General features: G+C 42.4%; 1 protein-coding gene across 3 annotated transcripts in view; it reads right to left on the reverse strand.

Moving 5' to 3' along the window:
- zfhx4 (zinc finger homeobox 4) overlaps positions 1-26,330 on the reverse strand; it is a 99,641-nt gene that overhangs the window by 55,492 nt on the left and 17,819 nt on the right. For all 3 annotated transcript variants that reach the window (XM_016669389.1, XM_016669388.1, XM_007547905.2), the window contains exons 2-5: positions 7,801-10,333; positions 7,139-7,351; positions 6,433-6,727; positions 4,268-4,809 (exon numbers count right to left, since the gene is read on the reverse strand). In XM_016669389.1, coding sequence (XP_016524875.1) covers positions 4,268-4,809; positions 6,433-6,727; positions 7,139-7,351; positions 7,801-10,287 — 3,537 coding nt within the window. In that variant the 5' untranslated portion in view covers positions 10,288-10,333. The remainder of the gene's footprint in view (positions 1-4,267; positions 4,810-6,432; positions 6,728-7,138; positions 7,352-7,800; positions 10,334-26,330) is intronic.

Below are 26,330 nucleotides of genomic sequence, written 5' to 3' on the forward strand. Positions count from 1 at the left end.
GTGTGTGTGTGTGTGTGTGTGTGTATGTGTGCGCGCGCGCGTGTGTGTGTGTGTGTGGTCCTCGACTGCGCCACATTGGCCATGAACATTCTCAACTCCTAATGACCCAGGGACAAGCACAATGTAGATCTCAACCTCAAAGCCCTATTGGGACACATGCACACAAACACATATGTTCACCTCAAACTAAACCCCCTACTTATCCAGGCAGCACTTGTGAATGGCACTGACAGATTTACTCTCAACTCCGTGTGCATTAAGGCCAGTGTTTGTTAGCGAAATTCATAACGAAGCCATATATCATAATATTCGAGTCTAAACTAAAAGCGAGCCAGGTCAGCTATGGACATGCTACGCTACACCTCATAGGCTGGTAGTACAGACACTTTCTCATAACACCTCCTGCTTTGTCGACTTTCTTAGAGGGATGGAAACTTGTACGTGGTTGACAGTTGTAATAATAACCTCAAAGTAAGGTTCAACAGACGCTGTTTAAAATCTAAATGCAAAAATACAATGTTTAAACTCTAGGCTGCAATTATTCCCACGATGAATAATGCAGGGCCAATCAGACCGCCCACATTTCCGATAAGTGGTGAGTAGCAGGCCTTTGTTTTTTTTCCATGTAAGGCCTATGAGCTCCTTCGCCACCTGCTGTGCCCTGGACACCAGATGACTTGATGTCCATGAACTGCTAATGTCATTTCCCTTTTGCTGTTTCAAAGTCTGGAAAAAAAGAAAAAGAAAAAAAATGACTTTCAAACTCTCACTTCCCCTCAGAAGTACTCAATGGCTGCTACAAAGCGGCCATAAAATCTCCTGAATATGCTTTTTGTTTGTATCTTCAAATGGTTTCCCATGCCATAAAGATATTCTCTGTTTCCAAAAAGCCAGATGGTAAAGTCGTCAACACTCGGATCTTTTATGCGTGCGGCCAAGCTACCTCTATCCCCATGTGCTTCTCACCTCTGCCAATACATAAAAGGAGAGGTGTTTTTCTGGTCAAATAAAGAAATGATTTTTTTTTTTCCCTCCGCTCTTGCTCTGCAGCTCACTTAGCCCCGTCTACACTTTTTCTAGCTCTCTTTCTCTGTTTTACCACCACATGTCCAAGGGTAAAATAGTGGAATTTCTGCCAGAGGCATTAAAAGCGTCATCTGTGGAACAGATTTGTTGAGGCCTGTGGAGTGGGTGGGTGGGTAGATGAGGTACAGGGGCGTTCGGGTGCACTCAGGGGACATTGGGATGACCCTCACTTGCCTTGGCAAAGCTGGCGTTTGCGTGTCTTAAAATGCACTTCCTGATTCTGCAAACTGTCTTGAATATATATATAAAAAAAAAAAAGTTGAACAGACCTCTAAGACTTCTCCAGTTTGTACACATTACATTGATATTACCTCTTTGTATGATTAAATTGCTGCCAATATTTAGTGTAACCTTGGTAACTAAAAGTGGCTCGTATGAACTCAGCGGAAAAGGCAGTCCAACGTGATTCCACTCTTTTAAATGCTTGTACATGTGTGGAAACAAAGACACATGGACTAGCGCTCAAGTCTTCCTTTGACAAAAAGGAGATTGTGATTTGAGTCAACTAATCATGCTGATTCAATATGCTGTGGCCTAAGGTAATGTAGTATAATGTGAAAGCTGCACGTTCGCTAAGAATTTCTCAATTTCCCCCGAGCAGAGACATCTCCAGTTCATCTCATGCCAAGTTCAGCCGTTGCCAGACTGTTGACAATCTTGTGTTAATATGAACATCCTGTTGAAGTTAGCAAAGACTGTTTTACATAGCCCTGAGAATGCCAATTAGTCTAATACAGTTAGGACTCAAGAGATTTCCTAAGTAAATGCAAATCCTTAAAAAAAGGAATAATATTTCAGTAAAAGTAAAAAAAAAAAAAAACAACTAAAAAATAAAATAAAATAAAAATGTTGATGTAAAATTCAATGGGTGATGTGGCTAATTAAAAAAACAAAATGACTGTTGAGTATTTAGCTAAAGAAATGTGATTCACATGTGGAAATGCATTGCGAATTTGGCTGGTGGGGGAAAATCGGTTTACCATAATTCGCCAATTTCCACTTATCAACACTAGCTTTTTCTGTTTGTTAAATGTACCATGCCAAAGTGCTACTAAAACTGTTTGAAATACAACACTGTTCGTTATGAAAGGTGTTACTAAGAGAAGAAGACTCAAAGCTTTGGTATCTGCAAGGTTTTGTTGTTGTTGTTTTTGTTTTTTTTTACTATCTTGTAGTTGTTCGTTGAGGCTGCTGCAACAAATGGAATAAGTTCTGACAATTTTGTTCCTTTCCCATTTCATACTTTTGCTGTTTTATTCATTAATTAATTACTTTCTCTGGCATTAAACAGGCTGAGTTTTAGCATTGTGTCAAACTTTGACTAGACTACTTCTGCTGCTTTCTTTTGGAGATATGTATTGATGAAATTTCAGATTATATTTTAAGAGTGGAACCATGATGAGCTTTTTGATAAATATTAATCTTTTGCAAAATGCACTTTGGATTTCCTGGGTTTATCATTGTCAGATATTGAAATATGTCTGACGATCTGAAATATTTCAATGTCACAAAAAAAAAAAAAATCAAAGCAGGGCAGTAAAGACGCCGTACATTCTCAAGGGAATATACACACGGACAGGTGTTTATCATTAGTAATTCTAAAAACACTAATTGCTAATATAAGACGCTAACGACAGTCCACAACGTCACCCGTAATCATTTTGTTTTCGTTTTAAATAAGTAAAACCCTAATTTACAGCTACTGCTGTCTCGCACACACTGCGTGATCCAGCCTCTGCTGCTAATCTAAATAATTAGTAACTGCTCACGAAACAATATTTTAAATACCGGTAAATATAGTTCTGAATAGAAAAGTCAGTATAGCTTTAAAAAGGCAGTAACAAATCTCTGAGTGGTGCATCTTCAGCATTATGCTGTGTGCCTTAGCTTAAATATAGTAAATCACCTCTTGATATGAAAATGAAAATTAAAAAAAACGATGATTTCTTTTTTTATTATTATTATTTAAAGTTGTGCAAATCATCTAAATAAAACTCTAGCCAATTATCACTCATTCATGTTTATATACTCTTCCTGCATCTACGGCGTAACAACACACAAACCTATACACATTTACACACAATTGCATCTCAGTGTCCAATCTTGCATATTGCTGTAAAGGAGACCTCATTATTGTAATGCACTTGATCCTATCCTGTACGTTGAGGCCTCGGAAATGTAGCAACACCCTATTAAGCTGAAGGAGACGTCTCACAGCTCAAATTACCCGAAAACATTGCCAAATACTGGACATGTTGGAATTTCTTCGTAAAAGCTCTCTATTCCTTTAAGTATAGAACATTTAATTACTTATTTAGCTGAGTTTCTGCTGTGTTGCGTCCTTCTGTAATAGCTAGCAAACGTATAAACAATAAAGCATGTCATCAGTAAATGATTAGTTAACATTTCTTCTTTTCAAGCAAAAAAAAAAAAAAGAATGTTTGTCTGCTAAGGAGACACATTATGTATACTTGGAACATGATACATCAAGATAAAGGCAAAAAAAAAAAAAAAAAGCCCATTCCACTAATAATGCATATTTTAAAAACGGTTTTCGCAAACATAAACACTGCATTCAAACTGCTTATTTTTGTGTACAGAAATTTAAAACGCAGATTAAATATCAAGAGTAACATTCACAACATTTTTGCCTTCCCCTTTGCCCAGCAGAAAACTAATTTGCATTGGCTATGCTTAACGTTACATTCATTTATTTATTTTTTAATAATTCTAGAGCTATTTATTACATCAAAGATAGCTGCATGTGGTCAATTATGTAGGATGATTTAAAATCACCGATATTACGTGACCGTGTGTGTAAAGGAGCTGAACAGCAAGCAGGAAATGGAACCGTATCAAATGGAGATCTGATTCGGTACTCTCACAGTGACCTTTTTTTTTTTTTATCTTTGTCATTCCATTCTCATGGGAACTTTTTATCTGTGTGACGATGCACTTAAGAGGACAGGAAGGGTTTGTTTAAAACAAAAAGCTGTCAGTTTATTACGTATTACCGCACTTTACCAGTCCCTCCAATGGAAGCAAGCGGTAAATCTATTTTATTTAAGAAATATTTCTCATGTGATCAATAACATCTGGGACTTTTTATCCCGGTGCTTTGGAAAGAGCATGATTTTTCCATAACTGATTGCAAGAAAAGAGTTTTTTGTTTTTTCATTACCTTGTAGAGGCGGATGGCGAACTCGTGCCTCTGGTTGGTGGCATGTAGTCTCAGTTTATCCACACTGTTGCTGTAGTAGTCACAGGCGTTGCACTTGAGGTGCACCGGATTGCCGATGGCCACGCACTTTAATCTCCACTGGTTGGCCTTGCCTCCTTCCTTGATGTGCGCCACCAGCTGATGTTTCTGCATGTGCTTGTCTGTCTTGCAGTGCAGCTGAAAGTTGGCCTTGAGCTGCGTGTTGTAGCTGCAGAGCTTGCACTGGTAGACGTCACCCACCACGCAGCGCCACTCCTCTTCAGGCAGGGCGCGCTCCGCGTTGATGTGGGCGTTGAGGGCCTCTAGGCTGTCTGTGGAGTAGCAGTTGCACACGGCGCACTGGTAGAGGCGCAGCGAGGGGTCGCTGATGGGTGGCGACAAGGCAGAGAGGGAAGGGTCTGCTGAGGACATGCCCCCCATTCCACCTGAAGACACCAGGGATAGATCGTCTGCCATCAGCTGACCGCTGGCAAGGCGCAACTCTGCTGATAGGTCATTATTCACTACAGAGAAAATGAGTGAAAACACAAGTTAGGCAGCGAACCGGATATGAATTAAGACAGTGTAAAAGGTAAACGTTGCTTTTCCACAGCGCAGAAAGGTAACAGGTTAAATGAAAGAAAGAAAAAAAAAGAAATATGCCAGCCATACAAAAGCTGAGGTGAGAGTGAAAAGGTTAACATTCGTATGGGAAAAAAAAAAAAGGAAGATACGCTTTTTTATTAAATGAAATTTAGAGCGGAAAAGAATCTTCACCCATGCAGGCCTCTCCTGCACAAAGGGGTTTGATAAAAATAAAGCCTCGCAGAGAACTAAGGCTACTTACAAAGTCTTGTCTATAAAAAACCCTAATAGGATTGAATCAGGATCAATTACAATCATCCTTTTCAACTTGCTAACTCGCTCATCAGGTAGCTTTAATTACTGCTCTCAGCAACAGTGGCACAATGGTTTTAGGGCTGCGGGCTTTTCTTGCATCAACCAAAGATTTGAAAAAGCTGATCAATGCGTTACACACACACATTCCTTTTTCCTCTGCCTGCCAAACCCTGGGACAAAAAAAACGAGATCTGAAATTCATGCAAATGTAATTAACTCGTGCGTTTGATCCCTTCATTGTCCCTCCCTGCATGTTACCAAAGTTAATCATGGTTTTTAATTTAAGATATCACATCTAAACAGATTGTTTAACAAAGCAATTTGTCCACTTAGTTGATGTGTAAACAAACAGAACTTCACCAAGTAAAATGAACTTACGGCAGGTTTAAATGCTAAGGTGAAACGGAAGATATGCGTTCATGCATGTATGCATTATGCTGACTATGGATCTGAATTTGAATCAGTTTCCTGCTCCCACCATTTATACCTATGTACATCTGCACTCACTATGGGGAGCTGTGAGTTATCAGTGTAATTCACTGAGAGTACATCTGCTAGCTGGGCTGTGACCTCCACACTAGAGGAGAGAGTGGGTGTGCAGCACTGCAGGGTCATTGTTAAATCTCTCTCACTCCTACGGGAATCCGCTTCCTGCTGTTTGTTAGTGTGTGTGTGCGTGTGCATGCGTGTGCGACTCTATCTCGGCAGAATGAGTAAAGGTTGGACGGTGTGTGTATGTTGTGGTGACGGCGCTTGTGATGTAGAGAGGGGTGGATTAAGCTGATTTAAGAAAATTACAAATGAAAGATTAAGAATAATTCTCGTGTGGCATCTCATAATCATTTTTTAATCAGCGAGAGGGGTCAAAGAACGGAGACAATGACAGAGGCACCATATGAGAGCAGAGATAAGAGAGAAAGAAATCAAGGGAAGGATAAGCATAAGGGGGCTAGGGCAAAAAAAACGATGGAACGTGACAAAGAAGGTGAGAGGGCACAAAGATTGATGAAGAGCAACTAGAAGAAACACACATAGATAAAAAAGAGCAAACCAAGATGCCATCAGATAAATTAGATACTACAGATAAAAACTGCTTGTGGGAACAATGAACAACAAAAAAACAACATAAAAGTGAAGTTTATGAGCAACAACAATTCAAAAAGGGAATTTCTGGGTTTGTAATTGACTCATCTCTAAGAGCTGTTAGGGAAGCCAATCTCAATCTGATGAGGCAACATTTAAATCACCTAGGCCAGATCCAAGAGCAGCTGCAGTTGCAGGATCTAGCTGAAACGGGTTAATCATCATTTGGGCATCTGGTCCACCGCTGCCAGCTGGATTCTCCAGTTTAACCCCAGCGAGCCCCATGTTCTGAGCCAGGTAGTACTGGTAGAGCTCTGCCTCGGCCGGGGCCAGGCCCAGATGGAGGCTGTGTTGGATCTGTTTCATGTTCTGCTGCAGCAGCATCATGTTGTGCATGTGCTTCTCGCTGGTCATGTGGATTCGTAAGTTCCGTGCGACGTTGGTCTCGTAGTCGCACACCTGGTGAACAAATGAAGGTGTCATATTTAGCATGACTGGTTACCTCAACATTACTTGGCACTGCAACGTAACAAACAGTTTGCATGTAAGAGATGAGTTACGGCTGCGTGACGTCTGGAATGTAAACTTAAGAAATCCGAGGCAAAATTTCAATAGTAGCCGACAAAACACAACTTATCCATGCGTTAATAGTGCTGGTGCAAAGATACTACGTTTTGAATTGTTAGATATCGCTTGAAAATATATAAGACACCGTTTTATTATAGAGGTCAGATGATCTGGCTGGGAAAAATAAATAATAGACACAGTGACGCACAGAGAAATAACTGGCTCATTGTGCAGACAGTGCAACAAGCTAATTGGCATGTGTCCTACCACTATGCTACAATGATGCTCTGTTTATTCCAATACCTCACAGCGCCAAGTGGGCTTCTGCTTCGGCTTTGATGGAGAGGGTGCGCTGCAGCTTCCACCAAGGCTGGCACTAGACACTGGGTTGGCATGGTTGTGATTATATGGTGCCTCACTGCCACCATTCTGGAGTGTTTGCACATTATTCAGATGCTTGTCTGACTGCATGTGGATGCTAAGGTTTCCTTTGGTGGTAGTTGAATAATTGCATACCTAAAAGAGAGGGATTGTTTCAACAAAAAAAAACAACAAAAAAAAACATTCAAAGCATTTATAACAAACACCGAGAGGTATCTGATGAATGAATAATCAGTTAAATTGAGACCATCTTTAGATTATCTCAAGTACGCTTTGTTGACACAGGCACTTTGTTGTGTCTTCTCCTTTGAGGACTGTCTTGAAAACTGTTGTGTTATTATTATTATTACATATCCTAACTGACACATGCCTGATGAAACACCTTAAAAATAAATTTCACTTATTAACCTTGTAGAAACTACCCAATTTTCTTTAACCACATGTCATGTAAGCAGATTGAAATGTTATGGTCAAACTGTCAAAAAGGGTAGAAAGAAGTAAACACAAATATACATTATTTTAAATAAAACAATAGAAAAATAAGTCAAACAAAATCCATTAGATGAAATAAAGGATGGACAGACCTCACAACGGAAAGGCTTGTATCCACACGTATAGCTTTCGCCTCTAGCTAAACGAGGGTGAGGCTGTCCTGTGCGGCAGTACACACATGATCCACCAGACTCCGGATGTTTTTCCTTCATGTGAGCGTCCAGTGTTTGCTGGTACTTGTAGTGCCAGTTACACTTTGGACACTTTAGTGTCTTGCAGGAATTGCGTGAATGCATCATTGTCATGTGTCCTCCTAGAGACCGAGAGGATCCCAAGACTGTGTCACATTTGGGGCACTCCACCCCACTGCCTGGGGACCCTTCACCTGGACCAGGGGTACCTGGAGTCCCTGGAGTTCCAGGTGTGCTAGCATTTCCTGTGTTTTGATGTAGCGGACCTGGACTCTCATCATCTCTGCGCAACATCATCATGTCAAGTGGATTGGAGGATGGTGATAACCCGTCCCGTCCTGCTAGGCCATCAGTGGTTGAGTCATTGCTGTTCTCACGCTCTCTGCCAGCTGATAGGGCAGTGGACAGAAGGCTCTTTTCCATCTCCAGTTTCTCAGAAACAGGCAGGACATTAGACGAGGTGGATGCAGGGCCTTTGCTTTCACTGCTTAACTTAAGCACACTGTTGGAAAGGGGGGGAATACTTTGGTTTAAGAGAGGGAAATCTTTGCTACTGGTGCTGTCGGCCCGCTGGCTCGCCATTGCCATGGTCATGACCTGTTCCTCCTCCTCATCTGCCTCCATTTCGACTCCTCCACCAAGTGAATAAGCATCCTCATCCTGTTCTGGACTTTCTTCTCCCACTGTACCGGGTTCCCGCTTAATGGGCGGGTACTGGCTCAGGTCCGGCCCATTGGGTTGCAAAGTGCATGTGTCCCTAACGTGGCCTTTGAAGTCACTATCAGAGTTCCGACTTTCTAGGCTACCACCAGTGGCAGCAGCGGCAGAACTCCCACTGAGGGTCCTGTGGGCACCAGCCCCTCCCCCGAGGTTTGGGTTGGTCTCAGCCTTTGGCATGGTTTGGGTTCTGGGGGTTTGGTCAGTAGAGGAGCTGCTGGCACTGCCCTTCAGGAAGGCAAACCCTGCCTGAAGAGAATCTGCATTCTCCCCACTATTGTGGAAAGCATTCCACAAGCCACGGAGCCCCGTGTCTGGCCCCAGGAAGTTGGCAGGTGAGGGAAAGTGGGGTAGCACAGCGTTTGGGGGTTTTTTTGGTTCCAGAAAGCTTATAAGAGGTTCTTTGTCCTTGCCGATGCCCTGGATGATGGCAGAAACATGCTTGTTGCTCAGCAGCTTCTGTTCCTGCTCATTCAGGGTCATACGGTGGTCATGGACAGCATGTGTCACGAAGGAACGGCTGTAGCCAAAAGACAGTTTGCACAGGAAACACATCAGAACAGGTTTCCGCCGCCCATCAGCCACACAGCCCTCAAATTTGGACAAGTCCACATTGTTGGGGACATCTTTGGACACACAGGAGTTTTTGGCTGCACCTTCCGCCGTTAGATAGTCTTTGTCATTCTTGTGGCGGAGGTCATAGACACGGAAACTGTGCAACACAGGACCAGCGCCCGCCAGCCCTCCAGCTGAGGTATTTGGGAAGGAGGGGTGGTCAGCCGCTAGTGATTTGCTCCCAAGGGATGAGGCGATGTGGAAGGTGTTAATGATCTGGGGGTAGAAGGACATGGGTGCAGCGGGCTGCTCCAACCGTTCCACTCCTGGGCTGAGGCCACTCTGGCCACTGTTGCCCTGGGCACTAGGGAAGGTCTGGGGTGACAACAGGCGCCTGAACTGAAGAGCCCCAGAGAGCCCCCCCTGGTTGCCACGCTGCTCTTTGGAGTCCTCCAGGATAAAGGCAGAGCCATCGGGCTGGTAGATGATCTCGCCACACAGGTTCTCCACATCACTATCCTCTTCCATCTCAATTTCACTGTTCATATCCCCTACATCTGCGGCACCAACCTCACGTTCTCCTTCATCCTCACTCTCCTCCCCCATCATCCCTTCAACCTCCTCATCCTCTTCATGATCTCCAGCAATAGGCAGGCGGGCATTAGGGCAGTGGTGCTCCATATATTTTTGTAAACTGGAGAAGGAATTAGAACATTCGTTGCAGGGGATCTCCTTTGCCGGTGCCACAGGGGATGTGGCAGGGGCAGAACAGTCCGAACCCAGAGCTGCTCCTCCTCCTACTCCTGGTGATGTTCCGGTAACACTCCCTTTGTTACCGGAAGTAAAGCTTTCTCTCCGACTCTGATCAGTTACAGGGTCGATAGTTGCACTGACAGTGGTAGGGGTAGTAGTGGATCTACGCGGACTCACAACTGGCCCTCCCAGGCCATTCTCCGACTCTCCAATGGCAACAGGTGACGACTGGTTGTTGGTGCTGTTTGTGACAGTGGTCTCCGTGGAGACAACTGAGTTGTCCTCAGCAGCAGCATCCAACCTCTGGCCACCATAGTCCTGCTGCCGGGATGACACCATAGGGGGAGAGTCACAAGTTGCCATGATGACCACTACATAGGGATCTCATCTCATCGAGCCCAACAGGGACCTGATTTAAGAAGAGAGAAAGAAAAGAGAAGATTTATCATCCAAGTTGTGTTGTGGAACTGTGATACAGTACATCTACATGTAGAAGGCATAAGATGAATTTATTCAAAACTAGCTGTTGTTCAGTTACTGAAAACAATTTGACAGACAGTTTAAAACGACATAAAGAAAAAAAAAAATAGAAAACAACAATCTTGTTCTTTATGAGAAATAAAAAATGGAGAACAACACCAGTCTGGAGTTACTAATGGAGAATGTGCAAAGGAAAGTCATCACATTGACCAGAGTGAAGCACAACATAGAGTATATATTTATTTATATAGCAAAACACTACAGAAACAAAAACAGAAATCAAAGATGATCTCCACCTACAATAATTACTTGTTTTTCATGTAACTTAGGACAACTTGAAGTAAAGATTCACAAAGAATGAGCAGAGCACAAAGGACCAGCTTCCATGAGGAATGATGTTTGGAATACCAGTGAGATGTTATCAATCTTGGATTGCAGCCCATCTTTCAACCCCGCTTCACATCTTTCCCTTGGCTTTTCACAACAAGGTACAAATGCTAAGCCACCAACAAACACACAACACAGAAAATATCATCCAAAATCCAGCAGCACTCACTCAAATAACTACATGGTGTAATCACAAGCATAATTTCTGTCAAAAAGCTTAAGATCCATAACTATATTTCGACTAAAATACATTATTATTAAGACACCTGCTTTAAATGAGAACTATCCCTGCTCCCTTTTTTTTCTTGATACAGTACCAGGCTTCTTTCATTTAAGCGTGCGTGTAAATGAGCTACCCTTAAAAGAAAACCTTAAAGAGCTATGTTAACCTTTAACCCAATCCACCTGCTGCTTAACTCACTTTTTCTTTTTTCTCTGACTGCGTTTTCCTCATAACAAAGCCACAAAGCAATTAGGGGATTAATCCACAACAATCCAGGGCTAAACAAAGCTGGTGGGAGGGACAGTAAAAGCGTGAGGAATGAAATCATTTCAGGGCGCATGTGTGTGCGTACGTTTGCTACAATCAGGTTTAATCTGAAACATCCGAGAGGTAATTCCATTGGACCACTAATGCTAGAGAAATTGTGTTTCTGTCTCACTTTGCATATTTATGTTTGTCAGATTAAAGACAAAAATACGAAAAAGGAGACAAGCAATGCGCCAATCAGTTACGCGTGGATGCAACAGAAGGAAAAGAAGTAAACATGTAATATGTTCATGACATCATCGACTACCAAGCATAAGAACTAAAAGCCCAACACAACAGTATTAAAAAAAATGTATCTAAAAATATATATGTACACATATATTGTGTACATCTAGGGATAGGTTTTTAATAACCTTTTTTTGTTGTTTTTCTGCTTTAGGCAACGATAACTGCTGTCGTCAGCCACGTCACGTACCTCAACATGCAAACACATATGTTTTTATGTTAACTCTAATTGTAATTGCAAAAGCATTAGCAGCAATAAGCCTTGCATTCTAATACAAGGAGATGAAACGGGGCAACTGCATCAAGCCACAAGCACGCATGGTAATGACGCACGCACGAAGTCCCGCATCAGCGTAGCATAGACTTTGCTGCGTGGTTGTCTGAAATACAAGTGAAATGTTTTGCTGGTGGTGTACGGAAAGAAAAACGTTTGACCAAAAAAATCGGCTTCCAACAATTTGTTTCAACTTTTTTTGTTGTTGTTGTTGTCGTTGACATCAGTCTTATTTTGCATCCCAGAAATACTAAAATAAAATGTTGTGCTTCTTCGTGATGTCTCACAAACCCACAGTTGGTTGTTTTCATATCTTTCTCCAGTGTCTGTCTTCCAAAGAGCCTGTTTAACATGTGATTGTGGGTAAAGCCTCTCCCCAGCAGTGGGTTTGATGGGTAATGCGACACATACAACAGGATTTACTACATGTCAGTGGTGTCATTTTGCTTCTTAGTTCATCGGGGGAGCGACCTCTTTGAATTGTAGCTCGGACATAAAACATTGCGGTTTATGAATTATGCATCTCTTTAAGAATGGAATTATGTCTTCCAGTTAAGCCAGTGTGTAAAGCACTTGGAACTGACACATCATCCCCCCTAATGCTAACAGGTTAAGAGCTGTTTACATGTGCGCTGCCTGCCAACAATAACATAAGAGTCAATTATTTTTCTTACCTCTGATTCCAATTGACCCCGCAACGTTTTTCCATAAATAAAGCACTAACAATGACCAGAACACGTTGTGACAAACGTTTAGTGTTAAATACATCATTTTTTGCTTTTAGTTGGGTGTGCTCGCTGACTCTCGCTTCTTTCGAGGCAAACAGCTAACAAGAAGCGTTTGTTAAAGTAAAAATGAATAAAAATGCAGAATAATCAAACCACCACCTATTAATTCTGTATTAACTATGACTGACTCCACATGTTGAAAGTTGTCATAGTTTCTCAGAGAGGAAGAGGTTAAATATGGCAAAATATCTTTCAATGATTAAATGTCTCAATATTTCTGCATGTGACTGCGGAGAGATTACACAAACTAACTCTTTCTGGCTTCACACTCTGTCCCCTATGTTCAAAACTCTTATTCTGAAGCATAAAACAAACAAGTTTCTGAGGTTTTTTTTTTTAATGGAGTACACTACTAAAGATGTAATTGGGCTGACAGTATACTACGAGCATTCAAAGAGTCTCCACAGTCACTAAATGTTTTTTTTTTTTTCTTTAGTGGCAGCAGTATAGGCACCTTCTAAAACAAAGAAGACAAACAACTAGTAAGCATCGTCAGCAGACCTCGGCTGGTTAAGCAATGCTAAACTTTGCGGTCTGTATAAGCGACTCCTAGCAAAAGAAAACTAAACTGCTTGACTGTATTTATTCAGTTCGATTTCAAAATTTTAAAAGCACAGCTCGAAATGCAAGTAGAATTTATGTAAAAAATTATCTACTGTGAAAACACAAAAAAAGCTGCATTTTGATTGCTTTTCTGGCACGAGGACCTAGTTAGAATTAGCCATAATTAAAAACCACAATATATGGATTAGTAAAACCTGGAGTGGATTATTCTACAATAAGCATTTCTCATCTTTTTTTTGGGGCGGGGGGTTCCTGTGAACTCAGTATTATGCCGTCTTGTCTCTTCAGCTGAGTGTGCTGTTATGGTTACAGATAACTCATTGCATTCTCTTGATAGTAAACAAACCAGACAAGTCCATCGCCAGCTTATCTGAAGTTAAAGTTGAGTTTTAGATACAAAGACGCTCGACATTCACCAATCCACAAAGTACTTGTAGTCGGCTCCCTTCTAACTGCTCTTCAGTGTCTATGCTTTCACACCTTTTCCAGCAGCAGTACCCATTTGTCCTTCTTTTAAGGCAGATCATATTACTACCAGCTAAGAAACATTCCTGTTTCTCTCCCCCACTGGCTTTCCTTCGCTCTGCTAACCAACCAGACTACTTTCATTTGCAGGAGAGAAACAGACAGACAGATACATAGAGAGAAACTAACAATGAAGGGCTTTTTTTTTTTTTTTTTGTTTTTCCACAATGCAGAAACAGTTCCCTTTTTTTAACAGGAGAACAAAGGAGGTGGCCTGAGCTGCTCCTACCTCTGTTTTTTAATTAAGCATGTCCCCCTTGCTTTCACACATATACGCACGGACACTGGCTGACACAAACACACACCTACACACGCACGCACACACAGTGAGACAGACACACATAACATTAAGGTAATTAAAGTGGCAGATCAGATCCACTGAGAGGCAAATAATAGCCCAGGAATGCCTGCTTTGGACACCGCAAGTTCTGATGGGTGAAAGGGGCTAAGAAACTCCTTAGCCTTTTGTTTTTCTCCACCCGCCCCTTTGCTCTTTCCCTTATCCTTCCATCTGCTTTTCAGTAGCCCCCTGAGAGGCCGAGAAGCAGTCAGTGGGAGGGGATTTCTTTTTTTATTTTAGTCTTTTACAACTTTACATCTTTTAGACTCAGATTAATCATAGTGTGCTTCCATTTCAGCTTGAAGCTACAGAAGCTAAATGCAATAGTCTACACAAAAACAAAGTTGCATAACGGCTTCCAAATATGCTAAAGTACGTCTTTTTAAGATTCTTAGCTTATACGTGTGCAGCTGATTCGCTGATACGACAGGGCTACAACAATATGCAAACCTTCCAGACCTGAGCTACTGAGCAGGTGCTGATGTCACGGTCTCCTCCTGTTTTCCCTGTCTTGTCAGGCTATCGCGCATTAGCCGGAGTCACAGCCTGTTATATGTCAAACCTGTAATTGCAGTGTCGCCACACTGCCGTCTTTGTTTACGCCGCGATCTGCCGGATTCAAATTCTTCGTCGCTTACCGTCTTGACATTTTATTTCAAAGGCAACAAGTGCTATTAAAGCAGTGGTGAATATTTACAGCCTTTTATAAATACTGGGATTTGACATATCCTTGATCTGTGAGGCGGACGGCAAAGTTCAAAAGTACTTTTTTTTTTTTTTTTACTCTTGTTTGGCTGAGGGAATGTGAGAACACATTTAATGAGTGGTAAGAATACAACCAGGCCAAATGTCCGACGCGACCCAAGACGGCTAATGTCAAACAACAAAGTCAGAGGACAGCGTGAAACTATAGCTGTGTGTCCATTCTTTAAGGTCTCCACGAAGGTTAGCCCTCTCCCCGCATGTGGCCCCTCGGTCCGACACCAAATCTTCTATCAAAATGTCACCGAGCATTAACCAAAGACAAAGAGGAGAGACGGAATGAATGTCGCCGCATCCATCTCCCACTGTCAGCGCCATGAATAGGCCTACTCTGTCTAATTAGACCTGTTTATTTGTTGCCATGCAAAGATGAAGGGATGAAAAACGAACTGGATAAAGGAGGAGGAGAATTACCTCCCTTCCTCACAATGCAAGAGAAGCTTCGGTTGCCATCAAAGAGCCCCGGTGCATGTATGCGCAAACACATATGCACATGTGCACATGATCACAGAGGAGAGCCTAATGCTCTGTTTAAAATCTTAAAAGAAAGGAGAGAGGGAGAAAATGGGAAAGGATAGGAGGGGTGGGGGGGAGGGGGGTTAGGGCTTTTAGCATGACCAACTGTTTTTTGTCTTCTTTGCTCCTTAACACTCACAAAGGGTTTTAATGCAGCCTCTGTTTGTGGCCTAAAGGTGTAATATTAGACACAAGTTTCAGTAGATCTTAGCAGTGCCTCCCCACACCCTTTTTTTGCCCCCCCCCCCCTCACCCCCCGTCCTCTCCGTTGTGTCTCCTTTGTGAGCAAGGGCCTTCATTACCAAGAACCACCTTGTCATTATTGCATTGGGCAGCCCAGACATCTTAAGATCCACTTTAACACAGTGATCCTGTTAAACAAATTACTCACACTGCTAAAATGTCTTTTAGAAAAATCTGGAAAAACCTAACGCCGGGTTGACATCAACAACGATACGGGACTGTTAAATGCGAACGAACGAAAGGAAAACAAGACTTCCAGGAGGTGGGGTTATGAGGGAAGAATGTAGAGGACAGAAGAGGCATTTTTATCCTTTTCTGAGACCAGGTATGTGGGTTCTATCCCTCAGGTTGATGACAAGTAAATTGGTCTCATTGGTTGCTCAGGTAACATTACACCTAACTCCCCTCAGGCTGATATTTCATTGTTAGGGAGAAAAAAACAAAAAACAAAAAAAAAACTGGTTGACACTGGAGATGAAAAGAAACAAAAGAGATTTATAGAAAATAGAGAAATAAAGTTGTACTGAAGAGTTTGCAAATGCATAGGCAGACCAGAATTTATTGTTTGTTGCTGTTGTCATCATTGACCTTCTTAACAATCCATGGCTATTTGAATCTTTTTGGATCTGATTGAGAACTGATTGCAGCAGCTTCTGTCCAAATGTCTACAAGACATTCACTCCAAAGATTTCCAATTCAGTTTGAGATACTTGTGTAGACCGCTTACCCCAAAGGTCAGTGTCGGCGATTATCTGCCGCTCGCACAGCTTCATAGAGACAAAGTTTAATGGATTAAAGGCAACTTTGACTGGATTTAACATTCTTACAAATGGACTTTGGGCTTACGCGGGCCAGTTTAAATATATACCCAGGCCTCGCGGCTTTGAAGAGGCTATATTTCAGACTAAATTCAAAGTGAAACACAAAAATAAACAGTGAGACACTGCTGGGTCACAGTCCCCACTTACTGGCCTTGCTAAAGATTTTTTCTGGCATCAAAGGAGAAGCCAATCTACATAGCTAATGCCTCCATTTTTTCCCCTCCCTTCGCACGAAGTGAAAACAGCAAAGACCGAGCGGAGTAAAAAAAAAAAAAAAAACAAACTGGGGATTTTTCTTTTGCCGACAATCTGGAAACACTCTCTAGTTAATTAGAGTTGATTGGAAATGAACCGCACAAACAAAGGGCAGCCTATGTCCTGGCTATTACAACCAGGCATGCTTGTGTGCACGTGCACCAAAGGTTACTTAAGCTACCTTGGGAGTGCAAGATGCTTGCAGCTTGATGATGTGGACTCTTCCTCTCACTTTTTTTTATTTTTTATTTTTACTTCCCCATTCTGCCCCACGCACCCATTGCTCCTCCAACGAAGCCCAGTGCTGTGAAGAATGTGTGACGACCTCCACTGCCAGGGAGCAAAACTTCCAGCCCCTGATGCCACAAAAGCCAAGAAGGTAATTAAGTTTGAAAGAATAGAAGCACTACCACAAACAATGCGGCAGTGTCCATGGGGAGGGATATATGTGTGTGCACGTTGGACGGGGGGGCTGGAGAGGGGTTCATAGGGTGGGGGTCAGAAAAGCCATTAACATTCAGGGGCTGGGTGAAAGAGAGGAACGAGGGCAAAGGGGAACTGAGGATGGCATTCGTTCTCTTTTTGCTTCCCCGTCTTTCTCTGTCGCAGCATGACTCGCCCGTTCATTCGCATTATTTATCTCTCTTCTTTTTATTTTTATTTTTCCCCTCAATCAGCCCAACAGCTGGCATGGACCCCCCTGTTCCTCCCTCATCACCACTCCTACCCATATGCAGTAGCTCCGTTTCGCTTTGTTTCAGGTCCCTTCATTGGGTGGGTGTTCGTCCTTGTCATGTGAGGGGATTCCCCCAAGCACATTCAGCCACGCACACAGTTTCAAACGAGCCTCCGACTGTCTGCACGTTCTGTCTTCAGGCTGAAGCATCCGAGAAAAGTCTGACAGGTACACAAGGCAGCCTGGTTGGATACCACTGGAGAGCGCTACGGACAAACTAAATTAGCACCCCTCAAGCGCATGCTTACACATGCAAACATTTGCAATATGCGATCCCAAAGAAACACACAGGGAGCTTTCATCTTTTTTGCCACATCTCCAGAACAGCAACAAAACTCAATTAGCAAAGAATGTAATTTTATTTACAGAGTTCCAAGTAATCACACACACACACACACACACGCACGCACGCACGCATTCGCGCACACAGACTTGCAAAGTTTAGGCAAACTGTCCCTCTCCCACGTGGTTGGAGCTAAGAAAGAAGTATTCATCGCCCGTGCGTGTGTATGTGTCGGCGCAAGTGAATCTGGGTGTGTGGCTGCGCGAGAGCGTGCGTGCATGTGTGTGTGTGTGTGTGTGTGTGTGTGTGTGTGTGTGTGTGTGTTCACACAGTGGAACGATCATGAGACGCATTTACGTCAGATGAGTGATTCAGGCAAACCACTGCTAATTTCAGTGAAGGCTTCTTCTCAGGATGGATGGGGCTGCTGAGAAAATGAGAAAAGCTAGCAGTCGAGGGGAGCAAAACTCAACTTGGGAGCGCGTTTGTGCAGATCTTTCCACATCTACTGTCAACTCCTGGGCAACCGACGAAAGCAAGTCACCTTCTAATTGCGGTGTTGCAGTGTTATGTCTGTGCTAATCTGTTTCGCTTTGTCTCTGCATCTCACCAGAGACGTGGATTAGTGCTAAAATGATGACTGCTTAATCCTTGATTTGCCTGTGCTAAATAAATATTAATCTACCCTGCTCATCATGCTCTTGTAAGGTACAACATACACAATATGAGAGGGTTAAGCTGTTACATAAATCATAGCCTTATCTTTTGGATGAGACCAAATCATGAGACCATACACACACACATGCAAATGCACACACACCTCCTCTCTACAAAAACACATCAGGCTGAAGGGGTTGACAGTGTGGGATTATTTGCCACTGAAATTAATAATCCTGCTAAATACAAATCCTTAAAAAAAAATCTCTAAAATACATGTTTTAGAGGTGCATAGAAACACACAAATATCACTAAGTTGCATTGATTGTTTTTTTTTGTTTGTTTTTTTTGTTTTTTTGTTAATATATCTCACCCTGCCTCTCAGCCAGTTTGTTTGGAAATACACATTTGAGACCATAAAAAGTGAAAGCTGTCACTGGTGAAATCCCAAACTCAAACACACACACACACACGCACACACACACACACACACACACTTAAATCGACAAGGCCTTGGTGGTGCAGCTCAGAAGAGGTTAAGCAAACACAGTCCACGTCAGTCAAGGATAGTGTGCACAGACACAGAAAGCAGCCTCTGACGCAGGCATTTCATATTCACCTGGCAAATATAAGTGACAGGGTTTATGCTGCATTCAATAACACCAGAGTCAGGCTCTCTGCTAATGTTACAAAATAAAAATTGCAAAACACCGTGAGCATGTAAGATTGTGTGTATGTTTATGACTTGACACAATATCCTCGAGTAGAGAAAGCAGAAAAAAGAAAAACATGATGTAATTTTCCAGCTCTCAAATATCTTTTGCAAGACCAGTAGGTCCTGCTGATTCTCCGAAGGCTATTATTAAGCACTACAAACTAATGTAGCAACTCCTGCTACTTGTTGCCAAATTCCTTTTAAGGAAAAAAAATGTCACAAATGTTGAGCTAACTGGTGAAAGATTTCTATCGGAACCAAGCGACAACATGGAAATATGTCTGAAGACAGAAAAAGCCCGGACAAGTCAACAGGTTTTACAGCAGCCGTGTGTTTGCCGCCTGTCTCAGATGCTTATTATTACTCAATTATGGCCTAAGCAGGTAGGGACACCTCGTCTCTCCTGCGTGTCGCAGTCAGCTGATTTATGTTTGCTGAACCCGTCCTTATCAGGCTGATTATACAGTCCCAGGGGGAAGAGAAAAGACGAACCCAAAAACTGTCCCCGGATATTTTATTGTCATTTCTCAGACGTGCTTACCGAATCCTCCGCAAATCTTCCGCTTCCTTTGAAAACAAAGTTTAAAGTTCAGGTCCCCACTGTTTTCTAAAGACGGCACTCGGCGGGACCCTGGCCCTGTCATTATTTTCATAAACATAATCATAGGGCAGGTATCCTGACTGACGCCACGAGCTATGCGCCGCTGACTAAAACATCTCCTGAACACCTCTCTGACACGCCACAAAAAGATCATTAATGTCTCGAGCTTTCTCAACAGGAGAAAAAAGAAACAAAAAAAAAAGAAGAAGTGCTTACCTTACATTAGAGAAAAAAAAAAAAAAACGAACATATGAACACCTATTTAGCCTCATACAGATGGAAGAAGAAACAGGGGGTGTATGGAAAAACACACACACAATACCTTTTGGGCTTTCCAAGAGCTTGACTACTCGTGACAGGTCTAATTTCTGGACCCAGGGAATTACTAATTAACTTAAGCTTTCGGCTCTCTATTTAATTAGAGAGGTCTCCAAATGAACTTTAGACCAAAGCCATTTGCTTTTTAAACAAACCCCCTTTTTTCTGACAGCTGTTGTGAGTTTGCCCTCTTCTCACAAAAAAAGAAAAAAACCCACAAGCAAAGCTCAGTTGTTATTTATGCCATCACAGGCTCTTTTTCTGTAGGAGGATAGAAAGAGAGCTTCGAGAGAAAAGGAAGCGCACACACACACACACACACACACACACACACACACACAAAATAGAGCAGAGAAGTGGAAAAGTGTACAATTTAATTGGATTTCACTACAAACAAACAACTGCCACATGTAATTAGCATAGTTTTAGATTAACGCCACAATATTCCTTTTATCAAATAAACACCCCGTCTAGGCCAGCCTGCTGAGAAAGAACCAGATAAAAAAATTGGACCCATTACCTCGATTTCTTTTTTTATATGTATATATAAGCAAAATAGAACCAAATTTAAATCATCTTGTCTGTTTTTTAAAAAAAAAAAACCTGAGCGTTGTTCTTTACGCGACAAGCAAAATGCGCAAACGCCATAGAATGTGAATACTAAAGAAAAATGACGTTTTATCCCAAAAAAAAAACAAGAAATGCAATGTTTCAAGTGCAGATGAAAAGTTCTGCTTCTCATTTCAAAATATGCTAAAAGGATAAGTGAGGGTCTCCAACAGCCTCAACACTAACAGACCATCCATCACCGCGCAGTGGCAGTTGTTTAGGTATAACATTAAGGAAGAGGTCCATTCTTCAAAATACTTTGCTTTTTTAGCCGCTCCTCCAAAGCCTCTCTAATATCTGCTCATCTTTGCCGTGGTGAAACAAAGCAAAACTCCCCTCACTATTTAGTCTAGGTGCAGAGAACTGATACATCAGTGAAAACCGCTGACAAAACGAGCCTTGTTAATACCTGCAATTTCATATACAAGAACATTCCAGTGCCTGCTCTGCTCTTCTTCTTTTACTGTCACAGAAAAGAGGAGTCTTGTCTCTTTCTCCCTCTTTTTTTTTTTTTCCCTTCCCCCCACCACCCCCCACTTTCTGAAAAAGCAAATAATTTAAGATTATTCCACAGCTGGTGCCAGGCCAGAAAAAGAAGTTGGGTTCTGAGAGGGATACTTTTGGCTTAAACCTTCCTTGGGGAGTTGTGGAGACACATGTTTGCTTCTCTGCTTTGGAACAGACTGAGACCAACACAAGGAAAATAAATCGTTTTACAATTTATTTTATTGCTATTAATCCAGCAAATACAAATTGGACGCAACCAGACTTTCTTAGGGCGGCCTTTACGAGCGAGTATTTTAGCAACTGGAATAGAAAAGTGTTATTTGTAATTTAATCCTTGGGATACCATAGAGAAACTCTTTTCGCAGGGACATCATGCGCAGTCATATCGCCATTTTAATGCCGTTTCAAATACATTCTTGAAATTATGCATAGGGCTTTTTTTTTTTTTAATGTCAGTGGAATCTGGAATTTAATACTAATCAGAACGAGCGTTTCCATGCAATCCAAATCAAATTCCTTAGTTTCTTCATTTCAACTCTCATTACACTGTTTGTTTAAGGCCACAAGTCATGCATAATTAATTAGCCACTTATTCCCTGACAAACCTTGCCAATGGCCTTGATATCCACGTGCAATTGCCTTCAGGAATACCAAATGTCAATCATGTCACAAACCTGCAAAACAAATTCAAACACCGACACATACAGGAAAAAAAAAAAAAAGTGAATTAAAAAGAAAGCAGGATTTATCTGATTTATACATTTTAATGATTATCCCCTATTGACACAGTCTCCGTGTTTTCTCAGACTTCAGTCTTTCCTTAAGGTCTATTAATGCGCACACATCTTGTGACTGGGCTCTCTGCCTTTTCAATCCTTTTCTTTGTCTTTGGCCAACGGGGAAAAGAATGTATCATTTGTCATGAGATGTCTTATGCTATTGTGGGGTGTTTTTTTTTTTTTTTTTCTCAAACCTGGAGAGACTTAGTCATTCATCAACTTTTTTTTTTATTGTTTCCCCTTCCAAGCTCAGAGATTGCTGCCTCCTCTGTTTGAATGAAGTACTTGTGCATATTTGTCATGGTTTTGTTTTTATCTTGCCAGCTTTCATATCTCTGAAAATACTTCTGAGAGCAATCGATAGAACGTGGCATATAACCTTTTGTACCGCATATTGTTTTCTTGGTAAGTACAGGAGGGACAAACCTTTCTAAAATAAAAGGCTGCTGAACACTTTGGTGAATATATGTGAGGTAAGGACTTTGAGGCTCTCGCATGGAGTTGAAGAGCTGAGGAAGTGTCCTTCACAGTGAATGTATTTTGAATTGCAGAGGACAATCAATGTCAGAGCCTGACAGTCTGGCCGGCATAAACTTTTTTTTTTTTTTTACATCTCGACACAATACCACGTACTGTATTCTTCCAGAATTTTAACATGAATACGTGTCTTTACTTTCTATTTTACGGTGAAAATTTTAAACTGAACCGATTCGCATTCGGCCCTTGATCTGAAAATATCCCGCTTATTCTTCGTAGCAAAATAGCTTGAGCTCTTTTTGTGTCCAGCCACAGATTTGATTCTGAACTTTGACTGGGTCATTTTAGCAGATGGGTATGCTTAAATCTAAACCTGCCCAATGTGGTTCAGTGTTTTGTTCCTGCTGTTCAAGTTTAAGTCTTTAGCGTCTGTCACTTTTATTTCTAAGACTGGCCTACATTTAACTCCGTTCATCTTTTTTGTTGACCCTGCCCAGTTTCCTTCTCCCTCCTAAGGTCTCCACAGAACAGCTGGATTAATACAGAGAATTATTTACACACCAAAAAAGTTTGATTTACTAATTACGTGATTCAGAGGGCAGACGGTTGCACTGAATTTTATTTAGAGGAACAGAGTAAGGGGGTTTGAACACAACTGCACACTTCTTTTCAGATTTTTAGTCATAAATGAATCGAATACCATATCTTTTTGCTTTTGCTTCATATGTTCGATAATTTGTGAAAATAAACTGACTTGAATGTAAATTAAATTAAAGCAGCGCATATTATACTGTGTATATTATGATATTCAGTATGAGATTAGCAGTTTCTCTTTGCATTCAAACTGCCTGGTAATTTACAGTTCACTCCCAGTATCAGAGCACCTGTCAGAGAGGAAAAGAAGAACATCCACTGATGAGAGATGAGACAAAAAGCAAAGGAGAACATGAGACAGACACACCAAAAGGACACCCAGAGAAAGCAATCAGCAACACAAGAGAGAGGCCTCATTTTTTTCCATCAGTCTATTTTATTTGACCTAAACCTGAGAATCTCTGCCACCCCCGAGGCCCTCAGGACCTCAGATCAAACAGATAGAATACTCAAACACATGGCCCTGATTGTTCTTTCCCTACCCTCCGAAATCCCCCCCACCCACCCCACTTCCACTTTGAAATGAAAAGAATAAACATATTATTCCAAATACTCAGACCCGTGTTTTTCCATGGCTAATATCCTGTATGGGATGGCCGATGCAAAATAGGCAGGAGAGCCTGAGAACAGGACAGAGCACAGAGGGTAGAGAAAAATCCCCCACTTTCTATTTTCCCTTAAGAGACCAATGAAGGCCTGTCGAGATGAGAGAAAAAGAGAGAGAGGGAGAGCGATGGAGACATGAGAGAGAGGGTAACGCAATCCTGGCTGGCGCTGGACCAACAGCAACAAAAACATTTAGATAACCGCGCTCAATAATGAACGATTTCAATGAGGACAAAAATTACATTTCCTACAGATAACATGCCCCCTTCCCATAACAGAGTCAAAAGAGCCTTGAAACCACGTCATGCTGAAGAGTGGTGCACTGGAGTATTATGTTAGGGGAGGGTTTTAGTAACTATATTAGTATCCTTTTACCCCGCCAGAGACAGTTCTTTTACTGGTTGAAAGAAGTTGCCAAAGCTGAGAGAGACAGGGAAAAATATAGAGCCTTTACAACAATCTGACTGGAGCTACAAGAAAAGCAACAAATCTCTCCTTAACTGACTCGGCCTGTGCTGTAGCACTACCAGCAGCGTGGCTCGCAATGTTACCGAATGTCAATACACACCATAAGGGCCACTCCAGATAAAAGTCCGCGTACACATAACTCAGGATCTCTGCGGCACACTTGATCCTCACAGGTGGCGTGGGTCACGGCGAGAATGGCATCCCCACCTTTCTCATCCACTAAGCACTCACTTCCTTTCAAGCCAAAATCTGTCAAGTTGCTCGAGAGGGGAAGAGGCAAGAAAAGAGGAGATATAGCGTGGAAAGGAGGCAGAGAATAAGAGAGCAAGTCTTTGTCCTCTTCCACTCAGCTCCAGCGTGTTTCCTCCTCGGGTCTGTCCGGGGGATTAGCATATGAAAGGCGAAGGAAGGCGTGCAAAAGGTCAAAGAAAGAGTATCCCATCCAATGAGAGACAACAAAAACAGGCCACACCGGCCTTTGTGCTGCTCATGTTCTCCACCGTCTAACCTCATGCCCCTCCCTTAACCCTGGATCATTTCCATACACCAGAAGATGACGGTTGATCATAAATTACTTACTATGTCGAGCTGGGTCATATGGTAGTCACGGTGGCGATTTTAAACCACCCTGGCAGTCCCTCCGAGCTCGCTCACACACACACACGTGCACACGCGCACGCGCGGGCGATCACATAAAACACACCTGCTTCGAAATTTCACAGTTGCCTCAGTCTGGATGATATCCCACCAAATCCTCGGCAAACATCTCAATAAAGAAAAATGTAAGAGCAGTGTAGTTTGATTTGATCCACGAAAGCCGCTCCCTTCCTTCCATGTAAATACTACCTGAGCCTCGACCATCCACTACATAATTGTACACTCCAGTGCTTTAGGGATCCAGTTTAGTATATATATGGAGGCTTAGGGATTTTACCAGTCTCCACTGTTACTCTATTATCATACATATTGCTCCACATGACAACTTCCTTCTGCTGGAGTCTGAACAAACACCTGAAAACACTGGTCTTGTGTTTCCGGGGTTCTCCCCGACACAGACAGTCAAGTACTGGTAGCGGCCTGGGAGACAGGGCCAAGCGGAGAGGAGGAGAGAGAGGGAAGAGAGAAAGAGCAAAGGGGTAGAGCATTTCATCTCTCTTTCATCTCTGTCACCCAGTCAAGCGTTCAATGCCCCATTCAGCGCCTGCCCAGCATTATGCAAAATAATGCTAATCCCTTTTCCCGTGCTTTCACACTTGTATAAACTGCCGTTCCTGCCTCTGAAAAGCAATTATATCAGTTTACGTTCCTGTCAAAAAACAGGATTAGCATGCAAGTACTAGTAGCACCAAACTAGGCCTAGTTTCTATCCACCTTTGGCTATCAGAAAGCACAGCACATGAAATGTTTGTCCACCCTATTCCCAATAAAGGGAGTCGGGCTGCTCAGCTGGAGGTATGGCTTTTAATGTGTTGTAATTAGATATTTAGATGAAATGAAGAGAGGGTCTGGAAGTTTCAGAGGCAGAACTCCTCGTCCTTGTTCTTCTGTTCCAAAACCTCCTTAGCCAGAGTCTCAGCTTTGTGAAATCCCCATAAAACAAATTCAGCGGCACTACACCACACAGGGCTACGCCGGTCCCACACGTTTCTCACTTGTCTTGCTACATGGTCTGTAAGTGTGTTACATATGTGGCACGCAGATTATCTACTGTTTCCCCGTCCCAACATGTTGTCTCCACATGCAGACAGACTGGCCTGCACACATGCAAACACACACTCGCAGGGCAGACAGAGTGTTTTTGAATATGCAAATGCTCACAGTAGCGAAACGCTGTAAACAAGAGTCGGTGTGGACTTGTTTAATCTCGGACAATCAGGCCTCCCCCCCACCCCCCCAACTTTTGGGGGTGGGAGGGTGGTCGGTGCACCCATCCCGACCGATGACAGATCAGGGACAAGGACATTAGTCTGGACAATTACAAATGTCGTCATGGCGACTAATGAAATTTGGCAAAGTGGCCATCCATAGACTTAAATGACCCTAGCTGGTTAGGTGCTAGCGCTGGGGACTGGCTGCTTGCTGCTGGCCTGTTGCCTTACACACACCCGTTATTCTCTTTTCTGCCACCGTGGTACAATAGACGCACTTGTATCTCAGCCGATACCCACCGGCAGTACAAGCTCTCCGCCTGACAATTTGCATATGTTAATATAATTAAGTGCTAATTACACTAAAACTCGCATATTCACAAGTACCCTCCCCGGGA

The sequence above is a fragment of the Poecilia formosa genome, unplaced genomic scaffold (assembly GCF_000485575.1).
Source record: "Poecilia formosa unplaced genomic scaffold, Poecilia_formosa-5.1.2 Scaffold22, whole genome shotgun sequence".
NCBI classification, from domain to species: domain Eukaryota; kingdom Metazoa; phylum Chordata; class Actinopteri; order Cyprinodontiformes; family Poeciliidae; genus Poecilia; species Poecilia formosa.